Source organism: Tamandua tetradactyla, chromosome 2 (genome assembly GCF_023851605.1).
Source record: "Tamandua tetradactyla isolate mTamTet1 chromosome 2, mTamTet1.pri, whole genome shotgun sequence".
NCBI classification, from domain to species: domain Eukaryota; kingdom Metazoa; phylum Chordata; class Mammalia; order Pilosa; family Myrmecophagidae; genus Tamandua; species Tamandua tetradactyla.
Genome location: NC_135328.1, coordinates 36,258,297 through 36,280,023, shown reverse-complemented (window position 1 = coordinate 36,280,023; position 21,727 = coordinate 36,258,297). Strand labels below are relative to the sequence as shown.

The window sequence follows — 21,727 nt, the reverse complement described above, 5'->3', positions numbered from 1 at the left end:
GTCCAAATTTTTCACTCTTTTGGGGAAGGGAGGATTCTTTTGAGACCATTTTCATTTCTAATTCCTTTTTGAAGTATTAAGAATAAGATGAAAGAATGATATATATTTTTCAACTTCTAGGCATGTAAGAGTAATATAAATTCAGATAATTCTATGATTTAATATAAATTGATATTTATATTAATATAAATCAAGGTATTCTTTGATTTCTTTTGCTTTTAGTATGCTGAAGTTGATAAAGCCCCAGATGAAAGCCCCTACATTGGCAAATCCAGATACAAGAGAAATATGTTCACCACAGAGAGTTATATTGTTGATAATGCCCAGCCAGTACAGATAAGGAAGATGGAGCCAGATGAAAGGGAACAACTTAGAAATGAGCAAGTTAATTTGAAAGCCCATGTGCCACTGGACATAGAACTGGAAGAAGACAAAGAAAAACAAATAAATGCAGGTTAAAACAGTTATTTAAATTCTTTAAAAATATAAAAAGATTGAATATGTAAGCAAATTTTATTTCATGATTCTTTTATGCACTTTAACATATTGATGATACTTATCATTTTACATGAAAAATTGAAAGCAAAAGTATTGTCTCATCTAGCCAGTTTTGGTTTGTTTTCATTTTTTTTTTTTTTTGGTGCATGGTCTGGGAATTGAATTGTCAGTTTGTTTTTTAATGATTCCTGTTAGAGTTGAGAATGAAATTTTAACAGTAAATTGATAGCATTCGTTTCCAGGAAATCAGAGAATGCTTAAAGCCTTTCTTGCCAACTGGCTCATCTCATAATTAGATCTAAATACACAAAGTAATAATTGAAACAAGTAAAGTACCACTTTGCTGATTATTATACACGTAGGTAAAAACTAAAGCAGAGCTTTGGATAAGCTAGGTCTGAGTGCTCTCCTTAAGCTCTGGCCTAAGACTGACATCCTATTCCTTCTGACCTGCCACACACTCCACCTTCCCCACCCTCTCTTCCCACCTCCCCCCAAAAAGAAAGAAATCTAGTTTAAGGGATCTTAGTACCTTCTGTCAAGTCACATGGAAGAAAAAATCAAGCCAAGAGAGCACTCTCCCAATGTCTAATTTTGAAACCACTTGTCCACTCACCTGCAAGGATATGTAAGGAGGGAAAAGCAAACTGAATTCACTCATCCCACTAGTAATCATGGCCCAATGTAGCGCTTTCACGACTCAGATTAGCCGCTCCTTTTCCCTTGGTTGGCAGCTAAGTGGGAGATGTGGAAGGCCAGTAGAGGTTGTCTTGGAGAGAAGAGACAAAAGGATGACTTCTCTTTATCTACACATACTTCATGCAAAGCTCTATAGAGAAAAAGCAAAACAAATCAGATATATGTATAGATTATCTTCAGGGGTTATAGTTTTGTGTGAGGCAGGGAGAAGGAGAAGGAGCAAGAGAGGAATCTAAAATTTGAGGTAGTGATTGATTTGCAATATCCTCCAAGTAGGAGAAACTGTGCAATAGTGAATTTCTTGATATTGCATCCCATCCTAAAGTATTTGCCTCTAAAATACTTAAAAAAATTACCCTGAACCTGATTTTGACTTACTGACATGTAAGTGCACATTTACCAAGAAAATCCTTATTGTTTCGAAAGTTCTCTAGCATAGGGAATATCAAGAAAAGGCCTTTTGTGTTAAGAATTTTATAGATAAATGGATCAATTTTAGTACTGTAGTATAGCATAAAGCAGTTTTAGAGACTGAGATGAAAATCTTCATAAGAAATTGCTATTTTTATTCCTGTGATCTATAATCAGGGAATTTTAATTGGGAGTTTTGCAAAGAAAAAAATCTGTGGTAAAAATTTCTGAATTCAAGGTTTTTCTTGTTTATATGTATTTTTAAATTTACAGCACAGACTCGACTATCAGAACTGCATGATGAAATAGAAAAGGCAGAACAACAAATTTTAAGAGCTACTGAAGAATTTAAGCAATTGGAAGAAGCTATACAACTAAAAAAAGTATGTAAAATTAAATCAGCAGTGCTAAAAGGAAATGCAAAAATGAAATATTTTCCCTTCATTACATATAAAACAGTTTTTAAATCAGTGCTTCTTAATTAATTATGGAATAATAAAATTCAGTCAAATATGGTTCTAGCATTTCCCAATTACATTTTCCTGCCACTCTTGATGACATCCTATTAGCATTTTATAAAGTGTAGAAATAAGTTACTCCCAGTATACATAAAAACATGTATGTGGTGTACTCTATTATGAAAGTTGCTATTTTACCCAGGGAAATTGACCTAAGTGCCTATTTAAAACCCTTTAATACCACAGAACCTAGATTAAGGACCAGAAGATGTTCTTAATTATAGCATGAACATTATAAAAAACAAGCAGCAAAAAAGTAAGTGATATAAAATATGATGTAGAAAAGATGGAAGTGACACATAAAAATTGCCAAAGTGTATCATGAAGAAGTAAGCAGCTCAGACCTATGGTATAAGTGCATGGGGGAATATTCAAAAAAAGGAAGTGATTTGACATTTTAGTTTTTAGGTATATGTTTTTAGTTGTTTAAACTTTTAAAAATCAGTATTTCGAAATTATGATTGTAACTACATTCCTACCTTATTAGGTGGAGCTAGAATGTGAAATGCAAATTGCAGATTCTTTTCAAAGATACACTGTATTGTTACTTTCATGTTACATAGTAACCAAAAATTGATTGAAGTTTATTGTAAACTTGACTATCTGCCTGTCACTGACTGGGCTGGGCCCTGAGTAGTAAACAAAACAGACATGCATCCCTCCCTCATAGACAGACTAGTAGGAGAAATAGACAATAAACAAGTTTAAAAAAAAATGAAGAAAATAAGTATATAGTTAAGATAAGTGCTATAGGGAAAAAATAGAAAATTAGGAGAGATGATAAAAGGTACATAAATTTAGATAGTGGGGACCCAGGAAGACCTCTCTGAGGAGGTACATTTAGGCTGAGACCCAAAAGATAGTCAGGAAACAGAGAGAGTTGGAGAAGAGTATTCTAGGTCTAGGTGACAGTGTATACAAAGGCCTGCAGAGTAAGGGAGGGTGTAGTGGAAAATGAAATTTAAGAGTAAGAGAAGCCAGACCATGCCAGGCTTCAGAGGCTATTTTAAGGAGTTCGAATTTTATTTTGAATATAATGGGAAACCTTTGAAGGGTTTAAGTAGTAGAGTGGCCTGTTACTATTTGTATTTTTATAAGATTACTCAGGCTACTCCATGGAGAATGAAAGAAAGCTGAGAGAGATGGTAAGAAGGGAATGTGTACATCTGTTAGGAGGCTATTGGAAATGTGTTCATCTTTTAGTCTATTGTTTTGTGCAGGCAAGAGATGCTAATGCCTTGGGCTGGATTAATGATGGTGAATATGGAGAATAAACAGTAGACTGATTCTCAGTAAAATTTGGCAGAGAACAGAGAGGACTTAAAGATGGATTGAAAAAGTAGGAGCTGAGGTAGAAGGAACTTTCAGGAATGATTTTTTTTCTTACTAGAGAAGTTGTAGGTATACAGGGAAAAAAAAGAATGATTTTTAATAATTAAGAATTTTTAAAGCATTAACAAAAGCTTTATTTAGGTAGATTGATAGGTACAAATTATATATAAATTTTTGAAAGAAGTGGATGCTTACAAAATGTACTTGGAAAAGTCCTTTTTTAAAAAAATTAGTAACTATGAGCCTTAAATTTTATTTACACTATTAATGTACTTGTCATGCCAACAAAGATAAGCCTTACCCTGGTTCTTACTCATAGTTTTAAAATTGGTAAAAAAAAAACACCTCAATTTAATGAAACTTTACTTTTTTTTTTTCTTTCAATTCTGTACTATGAGATGATTTTACCAGTCAACACATGATTTTTACATTTTTTTCCTGAATATAAAGGCTTGTGATTATGGAGGAATTTTGGAAATATAGAAAAGTTTTTAAAACTCTTAAAATGTGTCAGGAAGGACACAGATCATCTGCAGATCTCATAACCAATATTTGTTTTCCTTTTTCATGTGTGTTTGTGTGTATAGCTCTATATGAAGTTTTGAGAGACATGCCTGTATTTGTATAAATTTCCATACAAAAAACTGTTAGAAGTACGAGATGAGTATTAAATTATTATTTCCTTATAGGAACTCAGAATTTACTTAACTATTAGACTGTAAGGTAGTAGTTAGGGGCATAGTCTGAAGCTGCACTGTCTAGGTGTTAAGTTTCAGAACCACCACATACTAGTAATGTGACCTTGGGAAAACTATTTAAATTTTCCATGACTCAGCTTCATTATCTATGAAATTGGGATAAATATACTTCTATATTTATATATTATACTTCTAATGTATATGTTTTTGAGAACTAAATTGAAGTATGTGAAGTGCTTAGAACAGTACCTGGCACATAATAAATGCTGTATAAATTTAGCTATCACTAATATTATGGATATTATTATTTACAATTTCCAAATTGCTTGTACTAAAATGACAACTCCATTTTTATATTAAATTATCAGATTCCCATAAACTTCTTAAAAAATAAGATTTTCTACACAAATAAACATGAAAGTATAAAATATGAATGGAATGTCTAGGTAACTCCATATATTTTACTTTTGTTAAAAAACTAATAAAACATAGAATGTTCTTTTTGAATTGTACTTACTTTCTTTAAATTTGTAAATCGTTGTTGCTATCCTTTGTTAATTGTGTGTTGGCATGTGGGGAAATTAGGTTTCAGAAGCAGAGAAGGACCTTCTTTTCAAGCAGCTGAGTGGTAGGATACAACTTCTGAGTAATTTACGCATGGAAGCTCTCAATCTAGAAATGCAAGTAGAAAAGCAAAGGCAAGAAATTGCTGAAAAGCAGAAGGAAATCAAAGACCTACAAATAGTCATAGATAAACTGGATTCCAAAGATGCTAAACATGTAAGTAAATAAAGAAATTTTTGGCTTGTTGTATGGGAACTGGAATACTGTTCTGTTTAGGTTTTACATGTCTCATCATATTTAACTACAGTGTCTTTCTGAAAGTCTCTTTAAGTTTACACAAATTTGATTATATATATGTGCACACGTATATTATATATTATGTACATATTTATAATATATATATATAGTGTGCATGCATGTGTATATGTGTGCGTTGTGTAAAACAGAACCTAGGGATTTAAGGATGTAGCTTTCCATAGAATGATGGACTCATGGTACACATTTTATTTTTTTAAGGTGGCTAAATTTCGTTTTATTTCAGATCAAGAGAAACTGCTAGAAGATGCCCTCCAAACCTCTTACCTTTTTTCTTCTTGCCCTCTTTTCATCTTTCTTGAGTGCAAAGTGGTGAGATAGGAGAGGTGAAGGAGGTTCAGTCTTTTTTTTTATCCTTTCTTTAATTCTTTATGCAATCTTTATGCAACTATTCCATGAAAGCTATTTGTTGTATTATATTGTTTCATTTTGCCTTAAAAAGGAAACATTTCTCAAGAATGTATCTTCCTGAAATGGGGCCAGATATGGTCAGGTGGCTGGATAATGGGGTCATGTTCTTAACCTCTTCCTATCTCTACACTGAAAAATCTCCCTACCTGCTTACATTTTAAATACTATTTCTAAGCTAGAAGTAGAAACATATTCCCTGTACATTTTATTGGTACAGTTTGAATAATAAAGTTATATTTTCTTCAAATAAATTTTAAATGTCTGAATTAAGAGAAGTCATGGAATTTAACATGGTAGTGATAATGCACCATAATTACCTTTTTTACAAATTATTTAATTATCCCTTTAAACTTTTTTTGTAAAATATCACAGAGATATTCTTTGTGGGACAGCTAATTTTGACAAAGGGTAACCTTACTATCAGATATTTAAGTCTTTTCCAACAAAAGCCTTAAATTTATTATGAAAATTGAAACCAAAAGTGGTCTTGATTAATGTCTTTTGTTACTTGAAAAATTAGAGATTTTAAGTAGTGTCTTATGATCATTAATACCTTTATTGCATTTATTTGTTCAGAGGTCTGCCACCATTGTAAGGCCTCTGAGGACAGAACTGTGTCCTTTCTACTGTTACCTTTATCCTCAGGAGCCAGCCCTATGTTCATGACTAATTGCCTCAAGAAAGGTAGGAAGGAAACATCTTAGGCCCTACCCAGAGCTCCTTTGCTGTCACTTCCAATTCTGTGATCTAATTAGAACCTGACTGTATGTTTGCTATCAACAAATGGTTGTGATATTCTTGTCATAAAGGAAGCTTAATACTCAGTGGATTTCTGGAGAGAATTACATGTGGAAAAGCGTCAAATTACAAGTAGAAGTGGTGTCCAACTTTTGAAGGTAATGAAAATCATTCTGTGCTATTAGGGGTAAAACATGCCAACCAGACTTGAAGTCCTTTGCCTTTTTTTTTTTTTTTTTTTTTTAATTGGGGTAGTTGTGGGTTTGCAGAAAAATCACACGTCATATTCAGGGTTTCCATATAACAATCTGTTATTAACACCTTGCATTGATATACGTTTGTTATAATTGATGAAAGTACATTTTTATAATTGTACTATTAACAGTGATCCATGGTTTAACTTAGGGTTCACTGTTTGTATTATACAGTTCCATGGATTTGTTTTTTTAAGTTGTTATTTGACTAACATATATACAACCTAAAATTTCCCCCTTTAACCACATTCAAATATATAATTTAGTATTGTTAATTATATTCACAATGTTGTGCTACCATCACCAACAACCATTACAGGAGCTTTTCCGTCATCTATAATAGAAGCTCTGTACTTTTTTTTTACTTTTTTATTGTATCGTATAGCATATATACAAAGCAAAGAAATGAAAAGCAATAGTTTTCAAAGCACTCTTCAACAAGTATTTACAGGACAGATCCCAGAGTTTGTCATGGGCTACCATAGGATCCTCTCAGATTTTTCCTTCTAGCTGCTCCAGAATATTGGAGGCTAGAAGGCTTATATATATTTTTGTCACCGTAATCGACTTTTTTCCTTTTTTGTGAAAAATAATGTATATACAAAAAAGCAGTAAATTTCAAAGCACAGCACCACAATTAGTTGTAGAACTAATTTCAGAGTTTGACATGGTTTACAATTCCACAATTTTAGGTTTTTAGAAGCTCTGTACATTTTGAGCCTTAACTCCTTATTCCCTTCTCTGGCTCTTTCCCTGGTAGTATTCAAGATTCTGACTAAATGAGTTTGCCTATTATAATCATTTTATATCAGTAAGATCATACAATATTTATCTTTTTGTGTCTAGCTTATTTTTGCTCGATATGATATCTTCAGTGTTCAGACATGTTGTCACATATATCAGAGCTTCATGCCTTTTTACAGCTGAATAATATTCCATTGTGTGTATACACCACAGTTTCTTTACTCATTTATCAGTTGATGGATGCTGGGTTGCCTCCATCTTTTGGCAATTGTAAATAATGCCACTATGAACACTGTTCAGTGTGAAAATATCTGTTCTCAATGATTGGAAAAACTTTTGGTACCATTCTTGATCTCCTCCCCAAGGCACTTTGGAGCCAATCTGTACCCCCTTCATGGGTCCCTGGCCCTGTTTTGGCTGGGAAAGATTGATTTGGGAAAGTCCTCTTCAGACGAAAGCAGCTTGAGATAACAAAAGGAGTATAAATAACTACAGAGGCAGACAATCTGGAAAAAGTCCTGCTAATGTCAGATACCCAGGAAAGACAGGTGTGTTTCCTGGGAAACAGGGGACAACCAAACTCCTATCAATAGGGACCTCCAAAAAAATGATAAGCTGGAGCCCAGAAAGAGGGAAACCCTACATACTGTATTCACTTTGGGAAGACTTTCCTGACAAGAAGGCTGAAGCTCAGGAAAATCTCTGCTTATCAGCTGGTTACAAAACCAAGAAATTTGATAACCCAGGGAGTAAATCCCAGAGTTAACATTTTAAAGTATTATAACGTACAGCATGCAACAAAAGAGTACAAAATAAAGAAACAGGAAATGATGGCCCATCCAAATGAAGAGGATAAAAATATAGAAAACAGCAGTGAAGATGAGAATGTGGATATACTGGATAAATGCTTATAAAAATTGATCTTAGGGTAGGCAACGATGGCTCAGTGGCAGAGTTCTCACCTGCCATGCCGAAGACCTGGGTTTGATTCCTGGTGCCTGCCCATGTAAAAAAAAAAAAAAAATTGATTGTAAAGGTGCTCAAGGAGATAAAGAAAAGTACAGAGGGAAAAAACTAAAGGATATCAGGAAAAAAATGAATGACAAATGTGACAGTCTAAGAAAAGAGAGAGAAATTTTAAAAGGAACCAAACAGGAGTACTTGAGTTGAAGAGCACAGTAACTGAGATGAAAAATGCCTAAGAGGATTTCAAGAGCAGATTGGAGCTGGCAGAGAAAGAATCAGTGAACTTGAAAATGAGACATTTGAAATGAGTCAAACTAAAGAGCAGAAAGACAAAAGAAATATTAAAAGCAAAAATAGACTAAGACATCTATGGAACACCATCAAACACACCAGTATACATAGTATGGGAGTCCCAGAAGGAGAAAAAGAGAGAATGGGGCAGAAGGAATAGTCAAAGAAATAATAACAAAGAGGTTTTCAAAAACAGCAAAGAATGAAAATGTACATCCAAGAAATTCAGAGAGTCCGTCATGTATTGATTACACTATCAAATGCAAAGGGCAAAAAGAGGGTTCTGAAAGCTGCAAGAGAAAAATAATGTGTTACGTGCAAGAGTGTCCTGATTAGGCTTGATGCTAATTTCTCATCAGAAACCATGCAGGCAAGAAAGCAGTGGGTTGAAATAACTTAAAAGTGCTGGAGGAAACAACTGCCAACTAAGAATTAAAAAAAAAAAAAAAAAAAACCACGTTTTTTAATTGTAAAATATAACATTACAGAACTTTTTTGTATCCCAGAGTTTGTCATGGGCTACCATTCCACCATGTCGGATTTTTCCTTCTAGCTGCTTCAAAATACTGGAGGCTACAAGGAATATCAGTGTAGTGATTCAATGTCATACTCGTTTGTTAAATCTCATTTTCTCTCTTATTCCTCTTCCTTCTCCTCTAATCCTCCCAATCTGTAGGGATCTTTGGCCAATGCCTGTTCTGACTTTTTTCATGTTGAGAAAGGGTATCAATGCTAAAGGATAGGGGGATGTAATTGATGGATAATCTTGGAGAGGTTGGTCCCTCTGAGTTTAAGAATTTATCTGACCTAGGAACTATCGGAAATTATAGGTTCCAGGAAAGGAAACCTAGTGCAGGAAACTTTTATATATAGTCTCATTTCAAGCCCTAAGTGTTCTTAAAAGTCAATAGGAGTGATGTTGATTAGAGTTTACCAAGCTATGGCAATTAGCACTAATTAACAGAAGCTTGCATAGGAGTTGCCTCCAGAATAGCCTCCTGTCTCCATTTGAGTCTCTTGACCACTTATGCCTTATTTTACTACACTTCGACTTTGCCCATCCTGTGGTACTAGGGCCAGACTCATCTCCTGGAGTCAGTCCCTACGTTACCAGGGAGATTTTCACCCCTGAATGGCTTGTTCCACATGGAAGGGGGAACAATGATTCTCCTTGTGGAGTTGGCTTTAGAGAGAGAGAGGTCACACTGAACAACAAAGAGGCTTCCTGGAAGCAACTTGTAGACCTCTTTATGGGTAGTCTTAGCTTCTCCCCTACAGAAATAAGTTCCATAAGGGCAAGCCTCAAAATCTAGGGCCTGGCCTATTTTCTTGGGAGTCCCCAGTGGTTGAGAGGTACTTAGAGTTTCTCAAATGGGAGAGTTTAATAATTCCATACATATATAGATAGATAGTTTTTGTTTTTTTTTTTTCTACTTCCAACCCTCAAGGGACTTTACCAATACTTTTTAATTATCAGCCCACCATGGTCTGAGATGTATCCTGGTATTTCATTAAGCTATACAGTATAACAAGGCCTTGTTGCTGTTCTGGACTCCAGGAGTTTAGGTTGTCTAAATGAGCTGTCTAGACAGGTTGATTTAGATTTAGGTTCTAGATAATAAACCTCTGCCTTTAGTCTCATACAGTATGTGAAGGTCCAGAGTACGTACACTATCATCTTTTACCCTGCATTCTAATTTACTTAGACCCAACCAGATTGGCTTCCTTTTAAACTCTAATTGAGGCTTGATCTCTTTTTCGGATACTTTATTATTATGTATAGCTATGATAATTTTCAGGGCTGTGGCATTCCATTTCTGGGTCTTAAGTATCACAGAGTTATTCAGAGTTGCAGAAAAATACCAGCTAATATGCATATAGCTCATTATCTCAGAATCTAGAAATACATTTACAACTTCGGAGTAAATGTGGCTGCTATAATCTAGGCTCCAGTTTTCATATAAGTATTGTCTTAAAGAGACCTTTGCACAGCTGTTCTTTTGTTTCTGGCTTATTTTACACAACACATTGCCCTTAAGGTTTATTCAGTTCATTGCATGCCTCTCAACATCCTTTTTTGTAGCTGCACTATATCCCATCATATCAATGTATAATGGTTCACCATTCTGCTTCTCAGTCATTGTACCTTTTGGCTCCCTCCATCTATTGGACATTATAGATAATGTCCCAAGTTACAAACCATGTCTTACAGTATCCTTGTTTGTTTGTACAGTTAGCAAAACTCTCAGTTTTATTCAATTTTCATCAGTCCACAGTGACAAAGAACTGACAAACACAGCATCACCAAATATCAAATCAAAACTCCTCCTTATCACTTGTCCCTCCACCCTCGTTAGTTGCCTTTGGTATTGTTGTGGTACTGTTGATGTCTTCCTGTTAACTATTGGCCGTAGCATGCCTTTTTAGTTTTCCCCCATGCCCCTCTACTATTGACTCTTGTCAACTATCAAACCTTGAAATAGTTCATGCAAGAATATATTTATAATTGTAGATTTAATCAGTGGGATACATGGCACTATACATCCCTTTTCAGTGATACTTACCTTCAATAAACCCACTAATTAATTACCATCACTTCTAACCATTCCCTTGCATTTAGGTTCAACCTTTGGGGGGCCTTTTCCATGTCTCTAGCTTTTATGTACCTGTAGGTCTGCTATACTCTACAGTGTAACCTCTTAGTTACACTTTTTAAAAAATATGTCTTTATTGACAAAACAACATGTAAACGTAAACATTCTCAACATACAAACATTCCATACATGGTGTACAATCAGTGGCTTACAATATCATCACACAGTTTTATATTCATCACCATGATAATTTCTTAGAACATTTTCATCACTCCAGAAAAAGAAATAAAAAGAAAAAAGAAAAAAACTCATACACTCCATACACCTTACCCTCCCGCTAATTGACCACTAGTATTTCCATCTACTCAATATATTTTAACCTTTTCCCCCCTATTATTTATTTTTTTATCCATATTTCTTACTTATCTATCCGTACCCTAGATAAAGGGAGCATTTACACAAGGTTTTCATAATTACACAGTCACATTGTCAACATTACATTCTTATATTACTTTTAATAGTCATAATAATGAAATTGTACAGAATCTGTCCTTTTGTGTCTGATTTATTTCACTCAGCATTATATGAACCTCAGGATTCATCCATGTTGTCATATGCTTCAGGACCTCATTTCATCTTACTGCTGCATAATATACCATCGAATGGATATATCACATTTGTTTATCCACTCATCTGTTGGTGGGCCCTTGGATTGTTTCCATCTTTTGACAACTGTGAATAGTGCTGCTGTGAACATTGGTGTACAAATGTCTGTTCGTGTCGCTGTCCTCAGCTCTTCTGAGTATATACTGCGTATTGATATTGTTGGGTCATAGAACAACTCAATATTTAGTTTTCTGAGGAATAACCAAACCATTCTCCACAGTGGCTGCACCATATACATTCCCACGAGCAGTGAATAAGTGTTCTAATTTCACCACATCCTCTCGAACATTTTTAGTTTTCAGTTTAATAGCAGCCATTGTTAAAGATGTGAGGTGATATCTCATTGTCATCTTAATTTGCATTTCCCTTAAAGCCAAAGAAAATGAGCACCTCTTCATGTGCTTTTTATCCATCTGTATTTGTTCTTCAGAAAAGTATCTGTTCATATCCTCTGCCCATTTTTTATTTGGGGTGTTTGTTCTTTTGTTCTTTTGTTGTTGAGCTATATAAGTTCTTTATGTACACAGGAGATCTGGTTTCCAAATATTTTCTCCCATTCATTTGGCTTCTTCTTCCCCTTTTTGACAGAGTCCTTTGAGGCACAGAAGCGCTTGATTGTAAGGAGTTCCCTTTTGTCTATTTTTTCTTTCACTGCTTGTGCTTTAGGTGTAAAGTTTAAGAAGCTACTTCCTGTTACTAGATCTTGAAAATTACTTGAAGAAACATTGCTAACTTTCCCTGTATTTTCTTCTAGGAGAAACATTACAAACTTTCCCTGTATTTTCTTCCAGAATTTTATGTTACTGGCTCTCACATTTATGTATTTAATCCATTTTGAATTAATTTTTGTATAGGGTTTAAGATAGGGGTCCTCTTTCATTCTTTTGGCTATTGATATCCAATTCTCCCATACCCATTTATTGAAAAGACTGTTCTATCCCAGTTCAGTGGATTTGGTGAACTGAGACAGAAGATGAATTGTCCATAGATTTGGTGGTCTATCTCTGCACTCTGGATTCAATTCCATTGGTCAGTCATTCTATCCTTGTGCCAGTACCATGCTGTTTAGACCACTGTGGCTTTATACTAAGCTTTAAAGTCAGAAAGTGATAATCCTCCACTTTGCTCTTCTTTTTTAGAATGTCTTCACCTATTTGGTGGTCTCTTTCTCTTCCAAATAAATTTGATAACTAGTTTTTCCAAGTCTTCAAGTAGGTTGTTGGGGTTTTGATTGGTATTGCATTGAATATGTAGATCACTTTGGGTAAAATTGACATCTTAATGATATTCAACCTTCCTCTTCATGAGCATAGAATGTCTTTCTATCTGTTTAAGTAATTTTTTTTTCTTTTAGCAATGTATTGTAATTTTCTGTGTTCAAGTCTAACATCCCTAGTTAGGCTTATTCCTGGATACCTGATTCTTTTGGTTGTAATTTTGAATGGAATTTGTTCCTTAATTTTCTCCTCATATAGGTCATTGCTTATGTATAGAAACATTACTGACTTCTGTACATTAATCTTGTATCCTACCATTTTGGTGAATATGTTTATTAGCTCAGGTAGCTTTGTTGTAGATTTCTCAGGGTTTTCTAAGTATAGGATCATGTCATCTGCAAATAATGAAAGTTTTACTTCTTTCTTTCCTACTTGAATGCCTTTTATTTCTTTCTCCCTTCTAATCGCTCCATCTAGGACATCTAGTACAGTGTTATAGTGGTGCAAATAGGTATCCTTGTCTCATTCCTGATCTTAGGAGGAACGCTTTCAGCATCTCACTGATTAGTATGCTGCTGGCTATGGGTTTTTCATGTATGTCCTTTATGATATTGAAAAAGTTTCTTTTGATTCCTCCCTTTTTGTTTTCTTCCTTGGAAAAGCATGCTAATTTTTTTTAATGCTTTTTCAGCATCAGTTGATATGAGCATGTGATTTTTCCCTTTTGATTTGTTTTACTACATTGCACCACCCTTGCATTCCTGGTATAAACTATACTTGCTCTTGATGTATAATTCATTTAATATGTTGTTGGATTCAGTTTGCTAGTATTTTGTTAAGAATTTTTGCACCTGTGTCCATTAGGGAGATTGGTCTGTAGTTTTCCTTTCTTGTAGTGTTGTTACCTGCTTTTGGTATTAGATTGATGTTAGCTTCCTAAAATGAGTTCGATAGTGTTCCTTTTTCCCCAGGGTTTTGGAAGAAGTTGAGCAGGATTAGTGTTAGTTCTTTTTGGAATGTTTGATAAAATTCCTCTGTGAAGCTGTCTGGGCCTTGCCTTTCTTTGTGGGAAGATTTTTGATAACTGATCAAATCTCTTTACTTGTAATTGATTTGTTGAGATCTTCTATTTCTTCTCAAGTTAGTAGACGTAGTTCCTGTGTTTCTAGGAAATTGTCCATTTCATTTAAGTTGTCTAATTTGTTTGCATGTAGTTCATAATATTCTCTTATGATTTTTAAAATTTCTTCAGGATCCGTGGTAATGATCCCCCTCTGATTTCTGATTTTATTTGAGTCCTCTCACTTTTTTTCTTTTTTTATCTAGCTAGAGGGACATCAATTTTATTGAATTTCTCAAATAATTAACTTTTGCTTTTGTTGATTCTTTCTATTGCTTTACTGTTCTCCAGTTAGTTTATTTCTGCTTTAATCTTTGTTATTTTTCTTCTTTTATTTGCTTTGGAGTTAGTTTGCTGTTCTTTCTCTAAATTCTCCAGGTGAGCAGTTAAGTCCTCAAGTTTTGCTTGTTCTTGTTTATTTTATTTTATTTTCATATAGGCATTTAGTGCAATAAATTTCCGTTTCAGCACTGCCTTTGCCACATCCCATAAGTTTTGATGTGTTTTCTTCTCATTTTCATTCATCTCCAGATATTTACAGTTTCTCTAGCAATTTCTTCTTTGACCCACTGATTATTTAAGAGTGTGGTGTTTAATCTCCAACTATATGTGAAACTTCTACTTCTTCAGTGATTTTTAATTTCTAGCTTCATTCCATTGTGGTCAGAGAAAAAGCTTTGGATAATTTTAATCTTATTATATTTATAAAGACTCAGTTTGTGTCCCAGCATATCATCTATCCTAGAGAATATTCCATATGTGGTAGAGAAGAATGTATATCCTGGTGTTTTGGGGTGTAATGATCTATATATATGCTCATTAATCTAATATGTTTATCTGATTGTTTAGCTCTGTATTTCCTTGTTGATCCTGTCTGGCCTATCTATAGTGAGGAGTGATATGTTGATGTCTCCCACTCTTATTCTTAAAATGTCTGTAGCTTCCTTCAGTTTTGCAAGTGTTTGCCACATACATTTTGCAGCTCCTTGATTGCGGGGATGAGCATTTATGACTGTATATCCTCTTGTCCCTTTTATTAATATGTAGTGTCCTTCTTTGTCTCTTGTAACATCTTCACAAAATCAGTTTTATGTGATATTAATATAGCTACTCCTGCTTTCTTTTAGTTACAGCTTGCATAGAAGATCTTTTCCCAAGTCTAAGATGTATCTTTTGCGAAAAGCATACAAATGGATTATATTTTTAATCCATTCTTTTAATCTGCATCTTTTATTGGTGAGTTTAGTCTGTTAATGTTCGAAGTAATTACTGTAAAAGCAGTTCTGGAATTTACCATCTTATCCTTTAGTTTTTATTTGTCAGATCTATATATTCTTTCCCCTTTCTCTCTTTTTATCCTTTAATTTACCGTTCCCAATATTCTTCAGTTCTGTGCTCTCCTCCAGACCTCCCTCTCCTGTCTTTTTTTTCAGCTGACAGTACTTCCTTCTAACCAAGAATTTTATATCCAGCAAAATTCTTTAAAAAAATGAGGGAGACAAAACATAAATCTATGCACAGAATTAAAAGCTAAATATTTGCCCATACCTACATTTATTTTACCATATTTAAATGGATTGTACAAATTAATATCTTACCCAATATCATTTTAAACTGAGTTCCTTTCAGTTTTTGTGTTCTGTTCAATACAACAAAAGTTGTTCTGAGTTTACGACAGCGCTTCTCAGATATTTCTATTCTTCATATCTTGATCATAAGATTCACCTAGGATACTCATTAGTAAATAGCAATTACTAGTCTTCTCTCTAGACAGTCAAAGCAGCATTATTGGGTTGAGTTTCACCAACAATAATTATAATTAGACAAGTTTGTCACATTGCCCAAAAAAATAAAGATTTAAGGGAACAATTTTCCAAAACATGTATCTGGATAAAATTCTAATAATCTTTAGCACTTAAACTTGAGGACCAAAAAGAGAAAACAAATGTAGTTGAAAGAACAAATGCAATAAAGGTAACATTATATTAATTGAAAAAAACAAAAATGAGGGAGAGATTATATTATTCAGATAAACAAAAGCTGTGGGAGTTACCACCACTAGACTGGCCCTACAAGCAATGCTAAAGGGAATTCTTCAAATTGCAGGGAAAGAACGCTAGACAGTGGTTCAAAGCAGCATAAAGAAATAAAGACCTGTGGTAAGGGTAACCATTTGGTAATAATAAACATTGGTATTATTGTATTATATATTTTGATAGGTAACTCCATTTCTTACTTCTTACAGATGCTAAAATGCAAATGCATAAAAGTAATGATAAATCTGTGTTATTGGACATAAAATGTATGAAAATGTAAGTGGTAACAGGTACTAAAAACTGATGGGAGAATACTTGGGTATAGGATAAGTATATGTCCATTCAATTGAAGTTAACTTGCTATCAAACCATATATGATTGTTACATATTTAGGATATTAAATTTTAATCACATGGTAACCACAAGGAATATATATGAAAAATATTTCCATTTAGAGGTGAGAAAGTACTAAATATAGAACAACACAAAAAAATTAATTAATATAAAAGTAGGCCTTAATGGAAGTGAGAGACAAAAAAAGGTATAAGAGTTAACAAAGACTAAATATCAAAGTGGCAGAAAAAAGTCCTGTATTATATAGTAGTGATTTTAAATATAAACAGATAAACTCCAGTCAAAAGTCAGAGATTGGCAGAATGAATAAAAAAGCATGGCCCAACTATATGCCATCTGTAAGATTTTTACCTTAAATTCAAAGATACAAGTAGATCAAAAGTGAAAGATGGGAAAATATATACCATGCAAATAGTAACCAAAAAAGTTCTGAAGCATAGCTGTATTTATGTCAGATCAAATATACTTTAAGTGAAAAATTGTTATGAGGGACAAAGATGTGTATTATATATCAATAAAGGATTCAATTCAACAAGAATATGTAACAATTATGAATATATATGCATGTAAACAGCAGAGTTCCCAAAATATATGAAGTAAATATTGACAGATTTGAAGGGAGAAATAGATGGTTCTACATTAATAAAAGAGATCTTAACATACCACTTTCAATAATAGATCATCTAGACAAAAACATCAATAAGGAAATAAAAAACTTGAGTGAAATTATAAACCAACTAGAACACTTCACCAAACAATGTAATGCACATTCTTTTCAAGTGCACATTGATCATTTTCCAGGCTAGGCCATGTGTTAAGTCACAAAAAAGTCTCAATAAATTAAAAAATATTGAAATCATACAATTGACAAACCTTTAGTTAGAATAAAGGGAAAAAAGAGAGAGGACACAAATAACTAAAATCAGAAATGAAAAGGGGGACATTACTACCAATCCCAATGAAATAAAAAAGACTGTAATGAACAACTATTTGCCAACAAATTAGATAACCTAGAAGAATTGGACAAATTGCTAGGAACATACAAACTACCTGACTCCAAGAAGAAATAGAAAATTTCAACAGAACAATAACTAGTAAAGAGATTGAATCAGAAAAAAAAAAAAAAAAAATCTCCCAACAAAGAAAAGATGGTTTAGGGGAATTTTACCAAACATTCCAAGGAGAACACCAATCCTGCTCATACTCCTCCAAAAAAGTGAAAAGGAAAGAAAACTCAGATTGATCCTTTGAGTACAACCCCTTCCATATACCAAAGCCAAACAAAGATACCACAAGAAGAGAAAAGTAAAGACCAGTATCTCTAGTGAACTTAGATTTAAAAATCCTCAAAAATACTAGGAAACCTAGGGTGGGCCATGGTGGCTCAGCAGGCAGAGTTCTCCACTGCCATGCTGGAGACCCAGGTTTGATTCCTGGTGCCTGCCCATGTAAAAAAAAAAAAACAAGGAAACCTAATCCAGCAGCACATTAAAAGAATTATACACTATACACTGTGATCAAGTAGATTTTATCCCAGGTATGCAAGGGTAGTTCAACATAAGAAAATCAGTTAGTATAATACAGCACATTAACAGAATGGGGGGGGGGGGGAAATTACATGATCAAATACAGTACCCTTTCTTGATAAAAGCATGTAGAGAAATAGGAATAAAAATAAACTTCCTTTTCATGGTAAAGGGTATAAAAAACCCACAGCTAACATCATACTCAATGATGAATGACTGAAAGTTGTTCCTGTAAGATAGGTAACAAGACAAGGATGCCCACTATCACCATTGTTATTCAGCCTAGAACTGGAAGTTCTAGCCAGAGAAATTAGCGAAGAAAAATAAAAGATACTCAAATTGGAAAATTCCATATTTGCAGATGATATCATTCTATATACATAAAATTCTGAAAAATCCACAGCAAACCTTCTAGAGCAAATATATCTTTGTATATTGTATATCCAAAAATCATAGATTTATCGTGACTTTTTGTTTATGTTCATTTTAGCACCTTTAGGAAGTGGAGTTACATATCAAAAAATACAATACAATAGTATGGACATGTATAATTACCCATATGGCTACCTTTATCCGAGGTGTTTATTTCTTTACGCCACTTTGAACCACTGCCTAGTGTCCTTCTCTTTCAGTCTGAAGAATTCCCTTTAGTATTACTTGTAGGAGAGGTCTGGTGGTGGTGATGATACCCTTAGATTTTGTTTATCTGGGTATGTCTTAATCTTTCCCTCATTTTTGAAAGAAAGTCTCACCAGATATAACATTTGTTGTTGGCAGTTGTTTTCTTTCAGCACTTTAAATATTTCAACCTACTACCTTGCCTCCATGGTTTCTGATGAGAAATCGGCACTCAATCTAATTGGGACTTGCTTGCATATAACTTGTAGCTTTTCTCTTGCAGTTTTCAGAACTCTCTCCTTGTCTTTTGCATCTAACAGTTTGATCAGTATGTGAGGAGGCATATTTTTCTTCCATTTTAACTTGTTTAATGTTCTCTGGGCTTCTTGGATATGCATATTCACATTTTTGACCAAGTTTGGATGGTTTTCTGTCATTTCTTTGAATATTCCTTCTGTCCCATTCTCTCTGTCTTCTTCTCTGGGACTCCCATAATGCATACTTTGCTGTGCTTGCTCATGTCCCAGAGGTCTCTTAGGCTATTTTTGCTTTTTATATATATTTTTTTCTTTCTGCTCCTTAGCCTCACTCATTTCAATTATCTTGTCTTCCAGTTCACTGATTCTTTCTTCTGCCAGCTCCAGTTTGCTGGTGAAAGCTTTCTGGGAATTTTTCATTTTACTTATTGTGGTCTTCATCACCATTAGTTCTGTTTGGTTCCTTTTTAAAATCTCTATTTCTTTATTGATAGTCTCATATTGTTCTTTCATTATTTTTCTTGTGTCCTTTAGTTCTATTTTCCTTTATCTCCTTGAGCATATTAAAGATCATTTTTTAAAAGTCTTTCTCCGGTATGTCTACGGTCTGGTCTTCTTCCGTGATGTTTTCTGTGTTTTTATCTTTTCCTTTGGATTGGCCATTATTTCCTGTTGCTTTGTCTTGTAATATTTTGTTGCATACTTTACATTTTAATATTTAAAATGTTAACTCTAGGATTTATTCCCTAAGATGTCTGTTTCTTGAGTTTATATCCACCTTATGATGTAACTGATTTTCTGTCAGGTGCTAACAGTACTGAGCAAAACACACTTTTCACTGTTTTTGCAGCTCTGAGGAAGTATATACTGTCTCAGTATAACTTTTCACTGTTTTGAAGAGCTCAGCAAATGCAGCTCTTCAGCTGTCCTCCGCAGCTCTGAGGAAGTATATACTGTCTTTAAAGTCTCTTGCACCATTTTTGTCCAGGGAGGGTTGAAATAATACCCTCAGAACTAGATCACTAGCAATCTGAAGCAGTGATCCACAATGGACCAGTCTCCTCCTCCCCTCTCCTCCTCCCCAGGATCTTGAGCAACTAGATTTTTAAAGTCTTTTTCTTTCTTTCAGCAGCATGTAAGGTAGGGGCCAGTTCCCACCTCAGCCTGCTGAGAGAGTGGGGGTAGGTGACAGTAACCTCCACCCAAAAAGAACAGTACTGGTATTTACTATAATTTTCCAGCCTCTTCTTGGATGCTGTAGTGTTTTTATTGGACTTTGGAATTTTGAAATTTTTGATTCAGACAATTCCTGCCTGTTTAATAGTTGTTTTCATAGAGTGACTGATTGCTGGAGCTTCCTACTCCATCATGTCTCCATAATTCCTCTCTTGCATTGTGAATTTGATAAAACTACTAAAGATTGGTTCTTATGGTTGCAACCATGGTCTGAACACCCAAGGATATTTTTCAAAATTTGTTCACCCACAGGGAGCATTATTTCTAATTTGCACAAAGTCACTTTATTGGCTTATGGCAGGCACCCCATTTTGTTCTGAAAAATGTAAGCAAGAAAAAAGATTTAAAAATATTGAAAAAAAAAATGTGAGCAAGCATTTTAGCTAAAAAGAAAGTGTTAAGAGTGGAATACCCTACATATTGAGTTTTATTTAATTAATTTTTATCTAATCAGATGAGGTATCTTTCTTAGAGGTAAAAGCTTGAGAGTTTAGAAAATAAAATATGACTGATGAGAGATGATGAAAAGCAAACATGTATTAATTGTCCACGATGTGTGTTGCATTGTGCTGGGTATTTTGCGTAATGAAGAACTTTTATTCTATCACAGCATCCATGTGAGGTTGGTGGCATTTTTTCCAACTTGTGGAGAGTGAAAATATGATTTAGAAAAATTAAATGATGCACCTAAAATCATCATTTTAGGAAGACAGAGCCCATGCTTATGCTAGTACAATGACCCCTTTCCCTTCCCCAAAGAGAGTAAAGATCTAACGAGTTTAATTTTAAAATTAGCACAGAGGCTAGTTTAGGAAGGTTTTCGACAATCATCAGCAGGATTTAATCAGGTTTCAAAAGGAAAAGATACCATTAAAAAAATCAAATTCCATTCTAGTTATAAAAAATTCTGATAGCTAGAAGCACAGATCACGGTGAAACTATAATAAAGGAAGATTTGTTTGCGCTTCCCCTTGGAGAAATGCCCCCGTAGAAGCATAAAGTAACAAGTTATCTAGTGGAAATTTGCCTGCAGCAAGCCGTTGTCAAGTTTGTGCATGATTGGCCCTCATTAGCTTCCTGTGTTGTTATTTAAAGCTGGGGAGGGTGGGGCTTGCCTCCAGAAATTGCTCGTGATTGGATAGGCTGGGCTGTCGCTCACTCACGGCTTGAAATGCGGTTCGAACCAGGGAACTTAGGCTCCGAGGCATTTACAAAATGTGGCTGTCAGAGAGGGAAATGAACGTGAATTTGAAGACAGTATTAGAAAGCATTCCGTCCACAGCTTATCTTCTCAACGGCTTAATTTTAACAGGACAAATTCTAAGCTAAGGTATGATCATTTTCTCATTCCTTACAAAGGACATAAAAGGAGGAGGAGCCAGAGATGTAAGTTCCTGTTTTTACAACTCTTTTGTGAATTCCACTGTTGTGAAAATCGCAGAATCTACTTTTATTCCCACGTGTTTATTAACGCATATCATTGGAATGCTGAACTAATTTTTGTCTTGTATATTAAAAAGGTTCGAATGGAGTTTTTAATGGTGAATTTTAAAGAATTAGAGATATGAGTACAATTTTTTTTTTAATTTTCCAACTATAAATCTTAGCTGTTATCTGCAGTTACCATTTCAGAAAGATTTCAGATGCGTATTTGAAAAGTGTAG

At 34.3% G+C, this 21,727-nt stretch overlaps 1 protein-coding gene across 19 annotated transcripts in view; it reads left to right on the top strand.

Moving 5' to 3' along the window:
* The window catches only part of CNTRL (centriolin), a 152,378-nt gene that overhangs the window by 68,881 nt on the left and 61,770 nt on the right, over window positions 1–21,727 (top strand). For 18 of the 19 annotated variants that reach the window (XM_077143255.1, XM_077143259.1, XM_077143267.1 and 15 more), the window contains 3 exons: window positions 223–454; window positions 1,882–1,991; window positions 4,742–4,936. In XM_077143255.1, the coding sequence (XP_076999370.1) occupies window positions 223–454; window positions 1,882–1,991; window positions 4,742–4,936 (537 nt within the window). Of the gene's footprint in view, window positions 1–222; window positions 455–1,881; window positions 1,992–4,741; window positions 4,937–14,293; window positions 21,450–21,727 lie in introns of those variants that run through there. The other variant, XM_077143274.1, reaches the window with a different exon arrangement.